Genomic DNA, 21,555 nt, shown 5'->3' on the forward strand with positions numbered 1-21,555 from the left:
ATAGAGATTCCACTCATTTGCAGGCATAGTTTACAAGCAATTCCATTCAAAAATTCAATTAGGCACACAGCACATCAAGTCAGTAGTAAGCAGAATGGATCAGTGACTCCACATGAAGGAAGCCAATCCAACAGTCACAGTGGCCCATCCCAAAATCCAAATGATGCTAACTTTAACAGGAGCTTCCATGCCAATAAGCATTACAGCAGCAGAGACGGTGACAAGCATATTGAGCATTTGTTTTTACTTTCCTTCAGCTTAGCAAAGTTTTTGATTTCTTAAATGCAATTTTGCAGTCTGCTAGGATAAAAATTGATATTAGTTTACAATGTCAATAATTGTCACCTTCTAAATTACAAATAAACTGTGGTAATGTAAGTAAAATTAATGATGACACTGGAAAGACCAATCCATTGAATAACATATGAGGGTTAACAAAGTTGTTGAGTTAAGAAGAATGCGTGCTATTGTGGCATTTCACTTAGCCACCCCAAATTATATTCACAGGTGAAACAACAATCCTACACAAGCAGATTATTTAAACTTTATATTTTATAATCATATCATGAAAGGACCAGTAGTATTTAATATTTATATATTTTGATGAGCTAATTTATTCTAGACAGGGGCTGATGATGCTTAAATACATTTTGGTACTGTTCCATCTACTGTGTAAGCTTTTATTCTGAGCCACTCTATGGCTGGAGGCTGAGAAAATTTCCTCTTAGACATAATCCTGGTCTATTTCTGCAATATAACACTCTGAGTGTAAATCGTTACTTCAGGTGTTTTATTTGGAGTATTTTGTAATGGAGGATATGTTTCCCACAATTGTAACATGGCCAAATCAGCAAAATGTCATGCAGCTGTGAGGGAACTGGCAGCTGTCAGCTTTGCCATTTTCTGCACTGCTCCCTTATTTTGCCCTCTCAAACTAAATGAAATTGGTAACTAATTTTAAATTAAATATTGCTGTTGTCTGTTAAACGTCCTTAGCGAAACTTTACAAAATGTGAGTACCATATAGCACTCCCACTGGTCTGGAGTCAATTCAACAAAAAAAGTGGTAAACTTTGGCACTGTACAATACAAATGTTCAATATGAATGCTGCTGATATTGTGATAGTAAAATTTTCGTTATTGTGTCAGTAGCAAAATGTTGTCTGGGAGTAGTCTAAGTACACCCACCTGTTTCTATATTGTGATCACTAACCCAGAAATGACCAAGAAATGAATTAAAATATAAAATTCTAAATGTAAGCAAATGTTAAATGGAGGTTTGTAGTTTTGTGGTTTGTGGTTTCTGAATTCAAAACTTAGTAGTTAATTATATAAAAAAACAATTTGGTTCTACTGTTACAAGCTTTCAAAACAGTAATACATAATCATTGTTTGGACTAATTTGCTACAGGTTACTGTTGCCTGAAACTGGGCAACCAGACTTGGTCATTATTCCCCAGTCTTAGTTAAGTGACATTACATTACATGTGAGATACAACAGAAACATTATTGCAGATGAGCTTGATTGGCCAGTTCTCTGATAATGGCATTAACGAAATCCCATAAAGCAATCTTGCCCTGTGGCAAAACTGGCAATTACTACCACTAATTTTGCCATTAAGATAACAAAAATAATGGTTAAATTAAGACAATGGCTTCTATGAGTGGAAATAAATTTACCAAAGGGTAAAAATATTGTCCCTGGAGCATTTCATGTGAAATTGTTTTTAAGTGGGTTTGAAACAGTCCAGTAAACTTCCTCTTGGAAAGAACAGCTTGTTGGAAGTATTCTACTGTGGAACAATCATTTTGACTTCTGCATGACTGAGGGCAAATGGTGTAATTAATTTCATAACAAAGGTAGTATCTGATTCATACATTAAATGGTTAAAGTAACCTTATGTTTCACTGCTTAATATTGGTTGCATAGATATTAGAAAGGATATTGAATTTGGCTTTTTATAAAGATTTTGTTAATTGTCAGCTATAGTTTGCCACAGAGACATACTTATCATGCAATTTTAAATTTGTAGATCCTATGGTCCAAACTCATGCGTATGACTACAGCACATTTTATTAAGTATAAACATAGGTTTACTCATATTAGCAAAGGTCACCAGTACATAAACAAAATGCAGACATTTTAGGCAAAAAGATATCTTCAATCATTTGCCTGATTTTTTCTTAGTAAAAAATATCCTGCTGTATAAATTCTAGATAGTGATCAGCTGAGTTTACTAAATTTAACATCTGAGAAGCCAAATGACACGATGTTACAGTAAAACAGGTTTGTATTTTCCTTTTATTGTATGGTTCACTAAACAGATCCACTTAGGGATGGTTTAGTTCTTGGTGCTCTGGTTTATTGTTGATACATTAAGTGGTATGGTTGGCATTCCAAAGGTTAAAACAGTATAAAAATAACCGGCCGACAGAAAAGCAATAATCTGCAACTCACGACCCATTAAAATGACCCTGCCGCATCTTTTCAATATCTTCATCTATTTTCAAATGCATTTAGGTAACAAGAGAAGAGCTGATATGCAGCTGAGATCTGATAAATGAACTGGTTTGCTTGGATCAGGACTTCTGTAAAGTGCTTAAACAAAAATAGTCAATCAGTATTATTAATACCTCAACCCATTTAGTCACTTACCCTGCAAGTGAATCTAAATTTAAACAGCTTACTATGATACATCTGAAAAGCTAGTAGTGCATAAAAGCTGATTTGGAATATGTCGAACTGACTATTCTGACTAGGTGGTGCAATGAATACGCAAAGAACTCACCAATAGTTGCACCTGAAGCAGTTTGTTTTATTTGACAGCTGAATGTTACACACTGATCATGTGAATGGATAATAAATGGTTGCATTGGAATGTTATAATTGTAATGGCTAGTTATCGATAAGGAGGTAGCAAGGAGGGTTGATGAGGGCAAAAGACATCATGTAGTCCACATATATTTTAACAAAATGTTTGACAAAGACTAACATGACAGACTGATTATGAAAATAAAGGCCCATGGATGGTATCCAAGGGGAAATGACAAGTTGCATTAAAAAGTACACTCAGTGATAGAAACCAAAGCTTAAAATGGAAAATGGGAGTTTTAGTGACTGGACAGCTGTAATCAATAGAGTTCCCCAAGGCTTAATACTAGGCCCCTTGCTTTATTTGGTAAAAAATGTTCTTAAATGTTGGGGCCATGATTAAGACTTTTGCCAATTAGACTAAAACTAACAAAGTGCTTGAATAAAGATATCAATGAGATGGTTAGCAGATACAAAAATGACAGATGGAATTCAGTCTGGTGAGGTTATGTATTTGGGAGTGGTGATACATGTTAAACTGTAGGGAATTAAGAGAATAGAATCATATTCCACCACAATCTAGAGGGCTGGCCTGGCAAATTCCTCCCTTGATCATTACTATCCAGCCGGTGGATCAAACCTGATTCAATGAGTTCAGCAGGTCACTCCTACAAATGAAATGCCAACCTGACACAAGACTACATGAGCACTAAGCAGTAAAAGCAGCATGAAAATTATAGGACTAAGCAATCCCACATATATTAGATCAGATCAAAGTTTGATGTCAAATCCAGCCGTTGTGGTCAATTAAACAACTAACTGAAGGAAGAGGCTCCCAGAACATCTCCATCCTCTACCATAGTGAAGCCCACCACGAGGCTTCCAAAAACAAGGCTGAAGTATTAGCAACTATTTTCAGCCAGGAGTGGATGATTGTTCTACTGAGGTCTCTGTCATCACAGGAAACTTGGACTTCAGAACAAGGTATGTTGTTCCAGTATGTTTACAACACTGACATCTACCTGACAATGTGGAGAATTACTCAAGTACACCCTGTCCACATAAAGCAGGATAAATCTAATCTTGCTGATTGCCACCCTTAATCATCAACAAAATGATGGAAGGTCTTGTTGGCAGTGTTATCAACTGGCACTTACTTTTCTGTTTTGTGGACAAAAGAGGGAAGGTGAGAGTTACTGCCCTTAGAAGACATATCATAGAAGCATTTGATGAAGTGTGGCATCAAGGAGTACTGGTAAAACTAAAGTTAATGTGTATCAAGAGAATTCCATTGGCTTGCACAAAGAAAGGAAAGTTGTGGTCATTGAAGGTCAATCAGACTAGATCAAGATATCATTGCATAAGTTCCCTGGGGCAGTGTCTCAAGCCCAACAATCTTCAGCTGCTTCATCAAAAACCTTCCTTCCATTATAAAGTCAGAAGTGGCAATGTTGGCTGCTATCTTCTCAATGTTTAATTCCATTGTAACAGACTATAAAGATGTCCATAAATGTTTATCCAGAGATCTAGACAATGTTCAGGCCTGGGCTGAGAAGAGGGATGTAACATTCATGCCCCACAAGTGCCAGGCAAAAAACCATCTCCAACAAGCGAGATTCTGATCACCCAACCTTGACATTCATTCAATGACATTGCCATCATCAAGTTCCCTATCTTTAGCATCCTGCAGGTCACCATTGACCAGAACCTTAACTTTGACAGCCACATAAAAACTCTGGTCATGATAGCAGATCAGATGTGAGTATCCTAAAATGACTGGCCAATCTCCTGACTCTACGTAGTTACCCTTTAATCTACATGCCACAAGTTAGCAGCAATGTTCAGGTTTGCTGCGGATGGGCTGTCCATAAGGTTCCTGTCCATGAAGATCCCAAACTTCATATTCAGGGATGGAAGTTGTCTTTGCATGAATAATTTTAAAGTGGAATAATTTTTGCACCTAAGTTTTGCACTGCTAAGTGACCAAGTGGCTAAAGAAATTTGGCATGTGCCCTTTGACCCTCATCAATTTTTATCGGTACACCATAGAAAGCATCCTATCTGGATGCATCATGGCTTGGTATGGCAACTGCTCTGCCCATAACTGCAAGAAACTGCAGAGAGTTGTGGACACAGCTCAGCACATCATTGAAACCAGTGTCCCTCCATGTCTATACTTCTCGCTGCCTTGGCAAAGCAACCAGCATTATCAAAGACCCTACCCACCCTGGACATTCTCTCTTCTGCCCTCTCTCTTTGGGCTGAAGATACAAAAGCCTGAAAGCACGTACCACTAGGCTCAAGGACAGCTTCTATCCTGCTGTTATAAGACTATTGAATGGTTCCCTAGTGTGATAAGATGGACTCTTGACCTCATAATCTGCCTCTTTATGACCTTTCACCTTATTGTCTGCCTGAACATCACTTTCTCTGTAGCTATGACACTTTATTCTGCTTTCTGTATTGTTTTACCTTGTACTACCTCAATGCACTGTGTAATGAATTGATCTGTATGAACGACATGCAAGGCAAGTTTTTCACTGTACCTCAGTACATGTAAAATAATAAACCAATTCCAATTGTGAGGTCTTAATCCAGTCGCAAAGGAGACTTAGATGGCTGGAGACCAGACTTTCACCTTTGTTGACAGCACCTACACATGTCCATTTATGTGCTAACAAACACACAGAAATGGACACATGCTTGCTCCTGTCCACACACACGCACACATCTTGCATGCACGGCTCAGGCATAGATGGCCTTGTGCATTGCCTCTTCCTAGTTCCCTACTCCGCCTGCACTCCTCTTGTCCTCTCTCACTCTCATTGCTTCCTGTCCCTAATCTCCTCTCATTCACCTCCTGACCTCTAAACCTCGCCCCGACCCTTTCCCTCAAGTTTTATTTTCCACCTCCCTCCATCTTGTAACCTGCACTTTAGCCTCCTCCTTCATTAAATGCAATGGGCACCCTTCCCCACTCTTCATACTCTATGCCTTGTTTCCCTCCCACCTCACCCCCACCATACATATCTCCCCTCCATAGTGTCCCTCACCCTTTGGCCCTGAAGAAAACACCATGCACCCTTGGTGAGAGGCATCCTTTAGCAATGGCTGAGAAGGGACGCTGGGTGGCTGAGGCACACAGAAGCCCAGAAAAAAAAATCGGTTGAAGGAATATGTCAACTTTCAAATGACCCACCTGCTCACTCCATCAAGAAAATCCTGCCCCACCTGCAGCAGAGCCTGTGGATCCTACATTTGCCTCATCTGCCACCTCAAGATCCACAAAACTGGAGTGGAACAAATCCACCTTTGACCCAGTGGGACTAAGAGAGAAGTCAAATCAGGAGTGTGACAAAATATCCTTTACTTATCTGGATGAGTGCAGCTAGAAAAGAACTTAAGTAGCTCAACATCATCCCAAACAATGGCATTCCATCTGCCATGCCAACCATTCATTTCCTACACCACTGATATTGCTGTTGTGCGTACCGTCAACAAAATGCAAAGCTTTTATAAGCCCAGGTGACTCCAATGGGACCTTCCAAACCTGCGACCTGTACCACAAAGTAGGATGAGGGTGTATGGGAACACTACCACCTGCAGGTTCCCCTCCACGTTGTACACTTTCCTGACTTGGAAGTATATTGCCATTCCTTTATCAGTGCTGGGCCTGAATCATGGAACTTTGTGGGAGTATTTTCACCAGAAGGACTGGGATCACCACCACCTTCTCAAGGGGTCACTTGGGATGGACAATAAATGCTGGCCTTGTCAGCAATGGCAGCATCTTATAAATAACTAAAAAAAACTCTTTGACAAAGAGGTTAATAACTAGGGGGCAGTGATTTAACTGGTAGAAAGCTTCGTTAGGTGTTGAAGAAAAATATTTCGCTTGAAGAGCTTAATGTAATAGTAGTGGGAGCCTGAAACTCACTGTCTGAAAGTGTGGTGGAGGCAGAAAGCCTCATTACTTTTACACAGTATACGGTTGTGGGCTATGGACTTTGTGTTGGGAAGCGGGTGGAATCTAAAAGCTCTGTTTTTGCTGTCACGAATGCAATGATCTAAATGGCCACCTTTTGTAAATTTTTACAATTGTGTTCTGTGATATTCAGCTTCCCTGAATGACAGTAGTGCTTACGATATGTCCTATGGAATACTGAACAGTTGAAGAAGCTGTTTCTATCACAAAATCTATTTATTTTTATGAAAATTTTACATAGATTTATTAATTTACTCTGAAATGTTTTCATCAGTTGGTGCTGGTGTACAAGTCCAAAGATCTCTGAAGGTGGCAGCACAGGTAGACAGGGTGATGAGAAAAGCACATGGAATGCTTGCCTTCATTAGTTAGGGCTTAGAATGTAAATGCAGAGAAGTCTTGGTACAACTTTATAAAACAATGGTTAGGCCACAGCTGAAGTACTGTAGACAGTTCTGATCACCACACTTTGTGATTGCACTGGAGAGGAGGCAGAGGTGATTCATCAGGATGTTGCCTAGGATGGAATGTTTCAGTTATGAGGAGAGACAGGCTGGGTTTGTTTTCCTTGGAACAGAGGGGGCTAAGGGGGTCCTAACAAGGTATAGAAAATTATGAAAGGCACAGATAGGGCAGATAGTAGGAAATCTTTCCCAACGGTTGAGGTGTCTAAGACCAGTAGCCACAGGTTTAAGGTGAGGAGTAAAAGGATTAGAAGGGATCTGAGGAAGGAATTTTCTCACCCAGAGTGGGTTGCAATCTGGAACCCACTGCATGAGAAGATGGTGGAGGCAGGCACTCTCGCAACATATAAGAAGCATTTGAACGGGCACTTGAATCTCCAATGCAGAGTACGCTACCAACTAAGTGCTGGTAAATGTGATTAGTCTGGATGGTCAGCATGGATATGTTGGGCTGAAGGGCCTATTTCTGTGCTGTATGGCTCTATGACTCAATCAGTTGTTTTGTTCGATGCAACAAAATAAAAATATTACACAATATACACAATTCTACTTAAAAATGGGAAAGATAACCTTGTTTAATTTGATTTAAATTCACAAACATGCGAAGTAAAACTAAAATTTAAGTAACGTGCAGACTGCATAAGATGGTAAATAGCAGAATACAGATTTGCTAATTGGATTTAAAACATTAATATATGATCTCAATAGTTGAGGAAGGGCTGAGTCAAAACTAAAAATTTTCACTTCAAGAATTCTTCCAACAGAGTCCCTTTAAATAACCTTTGCCTCCTTACCATCTGCAAACCTTCTTTTGGTTATTAAGCTGAAATTTAGTGTTTTACAATTAGTTAAACAATGGGACAAACTCTCATATAATTAGTCTGCAGTAGGTACGACGTAACAATTGCTATTTTACTGCTCAGTTACTTACAGACATAAAAATGCAGAAATAATTGCATTACCTGGAGTTCTGAGGCTCTGTAACATCTGAATCTGGCTGCGTTTTCTTTATCTGCAAATATAAATATTTACCAATTATTTAAATCATGAAGTGACTTCAGTTTCCTTCAATTACACATGGTAAAGATAGCAAAAGAAAAAGGATTATCCATAAATAACGTATTTCTTTTTGGAAAGCTATTTTTCTTCATGGAATCTTCTTTAAACATTTTATTAAACTTTCTAGCACAAATATAAAATACTAAGCAGTATGAATCATTATTTCATATCAATAACAGTCTGGAAGGTAAAATCACATGGGATCCAGGGTGAGCTAGCCAGCTGGGTACAAAGTTGGCTTGCTAGAAGGAGTCAGAGGATGGTAGTGGAGGGGTGGAGGAATTTTTTTTTCAGATTCAAGGCCTGTGACCAGTGGTGTGCCGCAGGGATCGATGTTGGGTCCCCTGCTGTGTGTCATATATATTGACGAAGGTGGCATGATTAGTAAGTTTGTGGATGACACCAAAACTGGTGGTGTGATGGACAGTGACGAAGCTCACCTAAAGTTACAATAGGATCCAGATCAACTGGGAAAGTGGGCAAAGTAACGGCAGATGGAACTTAACTCAGACAAGTGCAAAGTGATTCATTTTTGGAAGTTAAACCAGTGCAGGATTTGCATAGTGAATGACAAGGCCCTGGGTAACGTAGATCAGTTACACCTTGGATTACAAGTACATAGTTTCCTGAAAGTGGTGACACAGTAGACAAAGTGGCGAAGAAGGTGTATGAAATGCTTGCATTCATCGGACGGGGCACTGAGTACAGAAGTTGGGGCATCAGCTTACAGCTGTATAGGGCCGCACCTTGAATACTGTGTGCAGTTCTGGTACCATACTATAGGAAGGATGTGATTAAGCTGGACAGGGTGCAGAAACTGGAGGGCTTGAGTTATGAGGAGAGATTGGATAAGCTGGAACTGTTTTCCCTACAACGAAGGAGGCTGAGGGTTGACCTTATAGAGGTTTATAAAATCGTGAGTGGCATAGATAAGGTGGACGGTCACAGTCTTTTTCCCAGGGTAGGGGAATCTAAAACTAGAGGGCACAGCATTTAGGTGAGAGGGGAAAGATTTAAAGGGGACCCAAGAGGCAAGTTTTTCCACACAGAAGGTTGTGGGTATATGGAACGAGTGCCAGAGGAAGCTGTGGAGGCAGGTACAATTACAACATTTAAAAGGCATTTGGACAGGTAAATGGATAGGAAAGGCTCAGAGGGACATGGGGCAAATGTAGGCAAATGGGACTTGCTCAGGAAGGTACATTCATTGGTGTGGATGTGTTGAGCCAAAGGGCCTGTTTCCGGGATGTATAATTCTATGACTCCATGACTCTAATAGTATCCAAACATTTCTCCCAACTCATTATAATGTGAAATTCATTTTTATATTGGTGAGGGAGTGTTGTACTGAGAAAGAAAGGAGATAACAAACCAGTTGAAAGGTCCAATATTTAAAATGGAAAGTGATACTGCCCACAGCTCACAGGAGCATCAAGTTACGCCTTTCCTTCTAAAAATGCAAAATACTGTGCAAGCTGGACGTGTAAAATAAAAACATAAAATGTTCAAAACACTCAATAGATCAGTGGGCAACTGTGGAAACTTATTGTTTCAGGCCAATAACAATTGCTAACTGAGAAACATCTGAGATGTGAAAGATTTTAAGCAAGCGCACCAGACAGGAAAAGGTGTGGAGGTGTAGAGAGTTGGGGAAAGGAGAGAAGGTGTGTTGAAATAAACAAAAAGGAAGGTCTACTTTTTCACAGTTTTCCCTTTGCTCTTCCCTTCCCTTCCACCTTTCTTTACCAGTTCTAGCTTAAAGTCTATCATATAGCTAACTTTTTCCAACTCAGATGAAATGTTAGCCAACTGAAACAATAACATTTCTCTTTCCACTGACAATGGCTGATCAGCTATGCTTTTCCTCTGCTCTGCTCTTGCCTGAATATTCAATGTAAAAGCCTGCATTAACCTTGTTCTTTAGTGAGACTATCCAAGCAGAAAGCAAGCACTGAGGTATTTCATTTATTTTCTCATGTAATGGATTAGTCCTGCCTCTACATCTTATGGTTTCAATACACATTCAAAGCATAACGTTTTGAAACTGGATGGAATTTTGACTTCACAATTTGTTTTGTACAGAATTAATTTTAAACGAATACAAATCATTTCTTTTCTGTTCATACCTCATTGTGTACAGACTGCTTAGCATAAAGCAGAGGTAAGAATATTTTTCTTAGTAAGAAACAGAGTTGTGTTTTATTTAAAACTGTTCTTTTTGTTCTTCCCTTCCTGGAATCTATTCTATCGCTAACTTTTCCAGTTCTGATGAAATGTTAGTGACCTGAAACACTAACTTTGTTTCTCTCTCTGCTGACAATGCCTGATCTGCCTTGCCCGGTTGGTCACTGAAACAACTTGTATTAAACTTGTAATTCGGTGAGTCCAACCAAGCAGAGAGGTAATACTGAGGTATTGCATTTCTCTTCTCATGTTCTGGTGGACACTTCCATTGCTACAACTTGCTGCCATTTTTAAAGTCAGAAACCACATTGTGTAGATTAGCAAGCTAGCTAATCAATAGACACGGCTGACTATCAAGGGCACTTTCCTGGAGCTTTCCTGTTTTGATTCTCCTTAAGGGGTTTGGTAGGGAGGTAGTCAATGGGAAGTAGGGTGACAAAATGTTTAATCATGCTGTTATTGTCATTAGAACATGAGGCAGGATTGATCAAGTAGTTGATCTTCTGGTCAACAATCCAATACCATTATGGGCCACTAAGTCAGGATCAGAAACCTGATTGATTTTATTTTCTCTAATTGTGGGACACAGAATGGGAAGTGGGATGGGTTGGGGGTTGGGGATGTATTGAAGCTCTTTCCAGAACTGATGAGCAACAAACGATCCGCTGGAGGAACTCAGCAGGTTGAACAGCATCTGTGGGAGGAAAGGAATTGTTGACGTTTAAGGTCGAAGCCCTGCATCACCTGAAACGTCGACAAATTCTTTCCCCCCACAGATGCTGCTCGACCCACTGATTTCCTCCAGCAGATTGTTTGTTGCTCTTTCCAGAATCAACCTGTTCATGCCAATTCAACAGAATTTTCTTCACAACTGAAACTGGTTTGCACTGACAAAAAGTTAATAATTTATTGGAAATTTGCAAGCAGTAGAACTGCTGCCTCATAGCTCCAGCAGCCTTGGTTCAAACCTGACTTCAGGTGCTGTCTGTGTGGAGTTTGCATATTCTCCCTGTGATTGCATGGGTTTCCTCCTGATGTTCTGGTTTCCTCCCACATCCCAAAACTGTGTCAGTTGATAGGTTTATTGAACACTGTAAATTACCCTTAGTGTGTAGGTGAGTGGTAGAATCTGGGGAGAATAACATTGGTGAAGGTAGGATTAGTGTAAAAATGTGTGCTTGATAGAACGATATGGAGTTGGTGGGCTAAAGGGCCTGTTTCTGTTCTGTATCTTTCTATGATTCACAGCTGTGCAGTACAATGATACATTAACAGAAACACGCCTTATTAATGATAATACTACTGAATTGGTATTGTACTGATTTATTACAGATATATCAAAATGAGCATAAATGTAAGTGCAGGGTGTATATTTGTATCTCTAGTTGAATAGTGAAAACATGCAGAACTCACAAAAATCATAATACAAAAGCAACAGTTGTAAATTCTCCAACAGACTGAGTATTCAGAATGAAAAATCTTGAAATGACATGAAAATAAATGCCCATCAGTTAGGCATATTTGCGCAAGTGGCATTTGCCAAGACTGCAGACTGTTCATGCTTATAGTACTGTACTTGGTAATGTTGGCAAGCAGTCCAGTCTCATGTGTATAATTTGATGTATGAGGGAACTACTGTAAACATACAACGGTACACATTGGAAGTGCTATGAAGTCTATGCAAATGTCACAAAAACTCTATTAGCCCAGAAAATTATCACACTGTAAATAAAATGTTTCAAAAACATGCCTTTTGAATATGTAATATAATATTCTCTCACACATTGAATCCATTTTGTATGTTGAGAGGCACTATCTTTCATTACACCCAAGGCTACACTTATAAACAAGAACAGAGCAATATAGTACTGTACATACAGAAACAGCAAGTATATTAGCTCCATATTTTGAAACAATGTAGCAATATTCCAAAAAGCAGTTACACATTGGTTATGTCTTTTAGAATGAATGAAAATGTTGCACTTCTGATGAGGGAACACTGAGACTGGATTCTAACATCGACTGGCAGTTGCAGAAAGGTTTTGCCTTTTCTAATCTCAGTTAGATCAAAGTAAACTATTGGGAGTTGGAGAGGGGAAGGGGGAGAAAAAAGATAATTATTTCCTGCATCACTGAAGTGTATATTGGAATTGCAAAATCTGAGGGGCCTACAGATGGACCATAATGTGGAAAGCATGGGTGTGAGAGTGAACTTGAACCACACATTTTCTTAAACTTAGCTGTGCAGTATTATTCTACTTCAGAAATTACAAATATGCATCTGGATTTTGCAACCACTAATAATGACAAAAAAGTTGATGGCAAGGGGATGATGTCTAAGTAGGTTCTATAACTGAAACTAAAAATAGTACATGGCAACTGTCTCCCATGAAAGAACTGTGGAAGCAGATTGAAGAGTAAACTTCAGAGGAAACTGGATCCCCACCTTAAAAGGAAATGTTTGCAGGCCTAAGGCAAATGAGCAAGAGAGCTGTAATAATTAAAAAGCAAAAATTTGCTGATGCTGGCTATCTGAAATTAAAACTCGGCAGGTCAGGCAGCATCTGTGGAGAGAGTTAATGTTATAGAGCAATAACCTATCATCAGAACTGTGGAAGTAATTGGTAGCTCCTTCAGCCTGTGGTTATAGGCATAATGGGCAGAATACATGTATAGTATTGTGATTTTTAAAAATAATACATAGTTAAATGTAAATAGAAGAAATCACAGGTAGGGTGGATAAGGGAGAGGTAGTAGATGTTGTGTATTTAGACTTTCAAAAGGCCTTCGACAAGGTGCCACATAAGAGACTGATTAATAAGATGAGAGGTCATGGAATTACAGGTAGGATAACAGAATGGGTGGAGCATTGGCTGGTTGGCAGGAAGCAAAGGGTGGGAATAAAAGGATCTTGTTCTGGTTGGCTACTGGTTACTAGTGGTGTTCCGCAGGGGTCGCTGTTGGGGCCGCTTCTTTTTACTTTGTACATTAACGATTTGGATGATGGAGTAAATGGTTTTGTGGCTTAGTTTGCGGATGACACCAAGATAGGTGGAGGAGTAGGGAGTATTGAGGAGACAGAAAGGTTGCAGAGAGACCTAGATAGTTTAGGAGAATGGGCAAGGAAATGGCAGATGAGATTCAATGTTGAGAAATGTGCAGTTGTACACTTTGGAAACAGAAATAAACAGGCAGATTATTATCTAGAAGGGGAGAAAATTCAAAGTACAGAAATACAAAGGGACTTGGGGGTACTCGTGCAGGATACCTTAAAGGTTAACCACCAGGTCAGATCGGTGGTAAAGAAAGCGAATGCTATGTTGGCATTCATCTCGAGAGGTATAGTGTATAAAAGTAAGGAAGTGTTGATGAGGCTCTACGGGGCACTAGTGAGGCCTCATTTGGAATACTGTGCACAGTTTTGGGCCCCATATCTTAGGAAAGATGTGCTGATGTTGGAGAGGGTTCAAAGGAGATTTACGAGGATGATTCCCGGAATGAAAGGGCTCACGTATGATGAACGTTTGTCAGCTCTTGGACTGTACTCACTGGAGTACAGAAGAATGCGAGGGGATCTCATAGAAACATTTAAAATGTTGAAAGGACTGGACAGAATAGATGTGGCTAGGCTGTTTCCCTTGGTGGGTGAGTTCAGGACCAGAGGGCACAATCTTAGAATTAGAGGGTACAGGTTTAAAACAGAGATGAGGAGAAATTTCTTTAGCCAGATGGTGGTGAATTTGTGGAATTCCTTGCCAGGTACAGCAGTGGAGGCCAGATCATTGGAGGCATTTAAGGAAGAGATAGACATATATCTGAATAGTCGGGGTATCAAGGGATCTGAGGATAAGGCCGGAAATTGGGGTTAGAATAGTGTGTTTGTTTTGCACCCCCCTCCCCTCCCCATATTTCTCATTCCTTTTTCTTTTTTCCCTTTTCCTCGGAGCAGACTCGATGGACCAAATGACCTACTTCTGCTCCCTTGTCTTGTGATCTTGTGAAATAAGATTAAAATATGCCATTCCATACATTCTTTGAACAAAGCTGCTGTATAAGCAAGTTATTAGAATATTCCTTGTCCACACTTCAGTCTCCTTCCTTTACTTTCTTTGACACCAAAATAAAGCCTTCAGCAGTAACAAGGAGATGGTGGTAAAACTTGCCTTGACTTTACCTGAATCTCACTCATCACCTTCTGCCCATTTGTTTAAATATTTAAAACAAAGAGAAGTCCCCATGCAGATTGTAACTGAACTATCCTGGGATACTATGGCATGGTATATTCATGTATTGCATCACTTGTTTGCATTAAATTAAATGCTGTATAATCATTTGGAGAATGTGTATATGTGAACTTATTGTAAATTTCAAATAATGAACAGGAATGCTTATTTCTACTAAACGTATGAATGAAAAGTGAGACATTCTTAAATTGTGTAACATCCTAATATGATCTTCATATAAATGTACTCTGTTCTTTGGATAAAGAACTTAATCAGCAAGAAAAAAAAGAGCTTTGATTGAATAAGTCCCTAAGCTTTCCATTGCTCTGTGGTTTGATAAGTAAACAGAGCAATTAATTAGCACCTCATCAGATCTATCAGCAAGCGAATGAGAAGAAAAAAACAATTTTTTTTGGATAGTTTAAACTGTGGAATAAATGTTGGCAGTACATCCTACTCTTGGTTGGATTATACAGTGGGAGATCTTTTATACAAGTAGGCCTGTTTAAAATCTCAACATGGACAGTGCTTCAAAAATACTTGAGACTTGTTTAAGTACATCATGGTGTCAAGGTATAAACTACCTGAGACTACCTGATCAAGCTCTGGAACACCATTTGACCACAATCTACTGATCTTGTTGTTTGTGAAAATAATTTCAGTTGTTTTATATGTCAGATATTCACAGACATCCAAAAATATTAAAGGTTAGATAAATTCTTCTCTAAATAAAAATAAATAAAAGTAATTAAGTTAATTAAGACACACTAAATTGTATACAGATCAATGAAAAATTTGATCTAATGTAAAATAATTTTACAAAAAATACCATGCCCATTCTGCAGGTGGGGAATCTCCACTTAAATCAATGCGTTGGTGTTGAAGTAGTGGTGGTGTGGCAGGTTGCAGAGGGGAATGGGAGTGCAGACCCTGATCCTTTGTACTCTACAGTGTTATCTTCTTAAATTCCTTTTTCCTGTCCATTATTGTATAATGCATCATGCCAACTCAAATCCATTGCTCTAACACTGATTATCTAATGTGAGGAAAAGGATCTCATTAATTTCCTGATAGGAATTCCCAGGAGGTGATGGTTCGCCACTGGGAGACTGTATTTTGAAAACTGTTATGTCTCCAGGGTGCTGAATAAAAGAGTAATTTTCATGCTAAATCAGTCAATGTATGCCAATGAAGGAAAGTAGAATACTGTGTTGCATTTTAATACAATGCTACATATTGGGCGGCACAGTGGTACATCAGGTAGTGCTGCTGCTGCACAGCTCCGGTGACTCAGATTCCATCTAAACATTAGGTGGTGTCTTTGTGGAGTTTGCAGACTTGCCCTGTGGCCTTGTGGGTTTTCTCCCAGATGTTCTGGTTTCCTCCATATCTGAAATATATACTGGTCTCTGTGAATCGCTCCTCGCTTAGGAGGGTCCAGGAGAATCAGAGGGAATTGAAGTGCATGTGAGAGACAATAGGTCACAGGAATACAAGTGGGTCTACAGGATTGATCGGTGTGCCCTGAGAGCCATCATAGACTTGATGGGCCAAATAGCCTGCTTCTGCGTTGCAATAAAATATGACTAACATATAAATACAATGTATGAATGGTGTTAAAAAATAAAATTTTAATAATTACAAGAGAAAAGAAAGTCAATCCTTGCTGTAAGTAGGTCAGCAACCTTTTCTAACTACAATATTTAAGTATGAATGACCATCGAGATGGTTCTGCTACAGTAACCAATTATCTTAAACTCCTGCAAAAAAAAAGTTGTATAAATAAACATAAATGAGTGAAAGATCCTGACTCTCAGGACTTGAGATCTCTCTAAGGAACAAGTGCTTAAAAGCAAACAATATTAAATTACCAGCATAAAGTCATTGTTCACTAAAGCACCAAAGACTGACATTTAAAAGCTTTTTTGCAGAATAAAGGAACTGAGAAAGGCTTTCTGAACAGTCTAAATGCTTAAATGAGCACTGCAGGAGAGGTCAGGCCTAATATATTGTTAAGAGGATAACTAACCAGCAAAAAACTAAAAATTAGTATAAATGGGTCATTTTTGGAGTGGAAATCAGTAACTGGCAGGTGCTACAGGTATCAATGCTGGAGCTTCAACCATTTATAACCTATACTAAAAATCTAATGAAGGGACCAACTGTACTGTGAGTTAGGAAGCTGAGGAGAACACTAAAACCCTACAAGGGATATAGCTAATTTGTGAGTGGGTAAGGAGTCAGCAGATTGAGTATAAAATGAGGATTTGGAAGGAAGAATGAAAAAACAAATTATGATGAGGAGTGAGACTATAAAAAATGGTTGGTATACAAATGGATCTGAGAGTCCTAGCATATGAAGCACAGAAAGTTAGCTAGCAGTCAGAGCCAACAATTAGGAAGATTAATAGAATGTTGGTCTATATTGTAAGAGCTTTAAGGTATAAAGGTTTTGATGCAACTTTATAGGGTGCTGCACCTGAAATATTATGTACAGCTTGGTTTTCCATATTCAAGGAATAACATACTTGTATGAAGCTAGTGCAGTGAACGTTCACTAGGTTAAATTCCTGGGATGAATGGGTTGACATAGCAAGAAATGTTGAACAGGTTGGGCATCTACTCAATGGAGTTTAACTGAATGAGAGATAATCTTATGGAAGTTTCTGAGCAAGATTGACAGGGTGAATGCTGAGATGGTGTTTCTCCTACTGGGGGTATCTAGAAGTAGGGGATGTAGTTTCATTAGGAGGATTTTCTTCTCTCAGGGGGTCATGAATCTTTGGTATTTTTTTACCCCAGAAAGTTGTGGAGGTGGAGTCATTGAATACATTCAAGACAGAAATGAACAAACATTTGAACTACAAGCAAGTCAAGAAGCTTGGGGAAAGAGCACGGAAGTGGTATTGAGGCCAAGATTGGATCAGCCATAATATAACTGAATGGCAGAGCAGGCTTGAGGGGTTGATTGGCTGAGTTGTGCTCCTGATTCTTATGTTCTTATGATAAGAAAAATATCAGTATATATTATTGTTTTTAGAACTTTAAAACAAGAAATGTGCAATCACTCTGATGGGATTATACTGCAGACCCCCCAATAGCCACTGGGACACTGAGGAGCAGATATGCAGGCAGATTAGGAAAAGGTGTAAAACTAATAAGGCCGTTGTCGTGGGGAACTTCACCTTCCCTAATATAAACTGGGACCTCCTAAGTGTAAGATGTTTAGACGGGGCAGAATTTGTTAGGTGTATCCAGGAGGGTTTCTTAAATCAATATGTAGATAGTCCAATGAGAGGAGGGGCCATACTGGACCTGGTGTTGGGTAATGAGCCTGGCCAAGTGACTGACCTTTCAGTGGGAGAACAGTTAGGGAACAGTGACGACAATTCCTTAATTTTAAGATAGCTATAGATAAAGATAAGTATGGATCTTGTGGGAGAGTATTAGATTGGAGCAGGGCAAATTATGGGAGCATTAGGCAGGAACTAGGGAGAATTACTAGGGCAAAGAATACAGGACTGGTATATTCCAGTAAGAAGGAAGGACAAAGATGGCAAGGTAAGAGAACCTTGGATGTTGAGAGAGGTGGTGAATTTAGTCAAGAAGAAAAAGGAAGAGTATGTAAAGCTTAGGATGCCAGGATCAAACAGAGCATTTGAAGATTATACAGAAGACAGAAAAGAACTCAAGAAGGGAATTAGGAAAGGCTGGAGGGGTCATGAAAAGTCCTTGGCAAGTAGGATTAAAGAGAATTCCAAGGCATTCTATATATACATCAAGATAAAGAGGATAACTAGTGGGAAGGTAGGACCACTCAAGGATAAAGGAGGGAACATGTGCTTGGAACATGTGGGTTAGGTCCTTAATGAGTACTTTGCAACGGTATTTACCAAGGAGAAGGACGTGGAGGATAGGAAGATCAGTGGGGAGCATACTAATATGCCAGGGCATTTCAAGATAAAGGAGAAGGTAGCGTTGGGTCTCTTAAGGAGCATTAAGGTGGATGTCCCTGGGGCCTGACGGGATATACCCCAGGTTATTGAGAGAGACAAGAGATGAGATTTCTGGGGCCTTGACCAATATCTTCGTGTCCTCTCTAGCCACAGGCGAGGTCCTGGAGGACTGGTGAGTAGCTAATGTTGTTCCATTATTCAAGAAGGGAAACAGGGATAATCCTGGGGTGAGTCTCATGTCAGTGAGTGAGTCAATGACCAGTGAGTCTCGCGTCAGTGGTAGGGAAGTTACTGGAGAGGAGCCTTAGGGATATGATTTATGAGCATTTGGAAAACCATGACCTAATTAGGGACAGTCAGCATGGCTTCATGCAGGGTAAGTTGTGCCTTACAAACTTGATTGAGTTTTTTGATGAGGTGACAAGGGTGATTGATGAAGGTAGAGCTGTGGATGTTGTCTATATCGATTTTAGTAAGGTGCTTGACAAGATCCCTCATGGGAGGCCCATCCAGAAGATTAAGATGAATTAGCCGTTTGAATTCAGAACTAGTTTGCCCATAGAAGACAGAGGGTACTGGTCGAGGGGATTTATTCTAGCTGGAGGTCTGTGACTAGTGGTGTTCCTCAGGGATCCGTTCTGGGATCTCTGCTGTTTGTGATGTATATAAATGAGCTGAATGAAAATGTACATGGTTGGATTAGTAAGTTTGCAGATGATATGAAGATTGGTGGTATTGTGGATTGTGTAGAAGACTGGCAAAGGATACAGCGGGATATAGATCAGTGCAGATATGGGCGGAGAAATGGCAGATGCAGTTCAACTCAGCTAAATGTGAAGTGTTGCACCTTGGGAGGTCAAATGTAAAGAGACAGTACACTGTTAATGGCAAGACCCTTAACAGTGTTGACGAGCAGAGGGATCTTGGGTCGAATTTGATAGCCCTCTGAAAGTGGCTACACAGATTGATAGGGTGGTAAGGAAGGCATATGGCATGCTTTCCTTCATTAGTTGAGGCACTGAATTCAAGAGTTATGAAGTTATGCTGTAGCTTTACAAAACTTTAGTTAGGCCGCATCTGGAGTACTGTATTCCGTTCTGGTCACCCCTTTATAGGAAGGATGTTGAGGCTTTGGAGAGGGTGCAGAAGAGGTTTACCAAGATGCTGCCTGGATTAGAGGACATGTGCTATGAGGATAGGTTGGACAAACTTGGGTTGTTCTCTCTGGAGTGGCAGAGGCTGAGGGGAGATCTGATAGTGGCTTATAAGATTATGAGAGACATAGATAGAGTAGGGTTTCCTCAGGGTTGAAATATCTAATACCAGAGGGCATGCATTTAAAGTGATAAGGGGTAAATACAAAGGAGATGTGCTTGGAAAGTTTTTTGCACAGAGAGTGGTGGGTGCCTGGAATGTGCTGCCTGAGGTGGTGGTGGAGGCAAATACGACAGGGGCATTCAAGAAGCTCTTAGATAGGCAGATGAATGTGAGGGAAATGGTAGGATATGGACTTTGTGTAGGCAAAAGGGATTAGTTTAGTTGGGCATTTTATTACTATTGTAATTGGTTCGGCACAACATTGTGGGCCGAAAGGCCTGTTCCTGTTCTATGTCTATATTTTTTAAATCAGAATTAAAATCTGACTGATAGTGAATAAATACGTAACAGGTCATTGTTAGTTACTAGCCCTTCATATTGTGATAGCTGTATTACATATTACGCCCTGGTGAAGATTTCCACCTTCAACAGGAGTGGAAGTGTATGAATTGCCTGTTATACATCTATCCTGTCTTCCTTTTGTGAAGAAATGATATGCATTTGTTTATGCTTGGTACAACTGTGGCAAAGAATTGTAACAAAATACATATAAGATATTGAGACAAAAATTTCAAGAAAACTGAAATATCACCCTGAATCCTTACTCATGAAACTTGTGAAAAATTATTGGATAAAGCAAACCTTGCCCAATCAATATTAAAGTTTTGCAGGGAATTTAGATCTTCGGATATCCCATTGGAACCTCATGGCGTATATACTTCATTTAGTCAAAAATATGATTAAATATTCATGACCTTTTTGCAGCCATGAAAGAACTGGCCATTTGATACCATCCAGGATACAGCGGTCTGCATGACTAGCTTTCAGAACTTAACTCTGTGACCAACCCTTCAACAATGCTGTGTACTAGTTGCAGTACATATAAGATAGGCCAAGGTTATATGGACACCATTTCCAAGCCTCACAATGTAATCACAGGTACAGCATTATTTCCAAGCTTCTTTCCAATGTGCACACTGTTCTCACTTGTGCATAGTGGACGTTGTTTCACCTTCCTGGAATTGCAGGCCCAGAAATTCAAATCCTCTTGAAAGCCTAGGAAGTAAACTCACCCTGTCTTGCGGAGGTGAACATGCAACCACTGCCTGGAGTAGCAGATGGAAGAGAGGTTCTACAGCACCAAGATTGCTGTACCACTGAAACACCACTGGATTCTGGGCCATTGTGTTGTTGACAGGAATTCACAATTTAATCCTAGGATGGCAGATGGAGATGGAACTGTTCAAAGTTCGGAGTGGAATGGGGATGTGGTGCTGGACTTGGAATTGCAGGTGGGGAGAAAAAGATTGGAAGGTGGCTCTGCAGGAAAGGGTGATAGTCTTTGAGACTCTAAGGAGCCAAGAGGGGCCCTCCTGCACCTCCTGGCTTCACACAAAATTCCCTTCTGCAGACTCTCTTTTCCGGTTCCTTTAAGGACTGCTGGTTAGACCACCATATTAGCCCACTCTTCACGGTGAAATTGTGGCAAGTCAGTTGGTTGAGTAGAAAATCAATTTTTAACCCATTATTTTGTGGCCAGGAGTCTAGTATCAGG

At 39.8% G+C, this 21,555-nt stretch overlaps 1 protein-coding gene across 6 annotated transcripts in view; it reads right to left on the bottom strand.

Annotated features, from left to right (window-relative positions):
• The window catches only part of eya4 (EYA transcriptional coactivator and phosphatase 4), a 343,216-nt gene that overhangs the window by 142,590 nt on the left and 179,071 nt on the right, over positions 1-21,555 (bottom strand). For all 6 annotated transcript variants that reach the window (XM_052024458.1, XM_052024460.1, XM_052024456.1 and 3 more), the window contains exon 3: positions 8,224-8,273. In XM_052024458.1, coding sequence (XP_051880418.1) covers positions 8,224-8,248 — 25 coding nt within the window. In that variant the 5' untranslated portion in view covers positions 8,249-8,273. The remainder of the gene's footprint in view (positions 1-8,223; positions 8,274-21,555) is intronic.

The sequence above is a fragment of the Pristis pectinata genome, chromosome 10, assembly GCF_009764475.1.
Source record: "Pristis pectinata isolate sPriPec2 chromosome 10, sPriPec2.1.pri, whole genome shotgun sequence".
In the NCBI taxonomy this organism is placed as follows: domain Eukaryota; kingdom Metazoa; phylum Chordata; class Chondrichthyes; order Rhinopristiformes; family Pristidae; genus Pristis; species Pristis pectinata.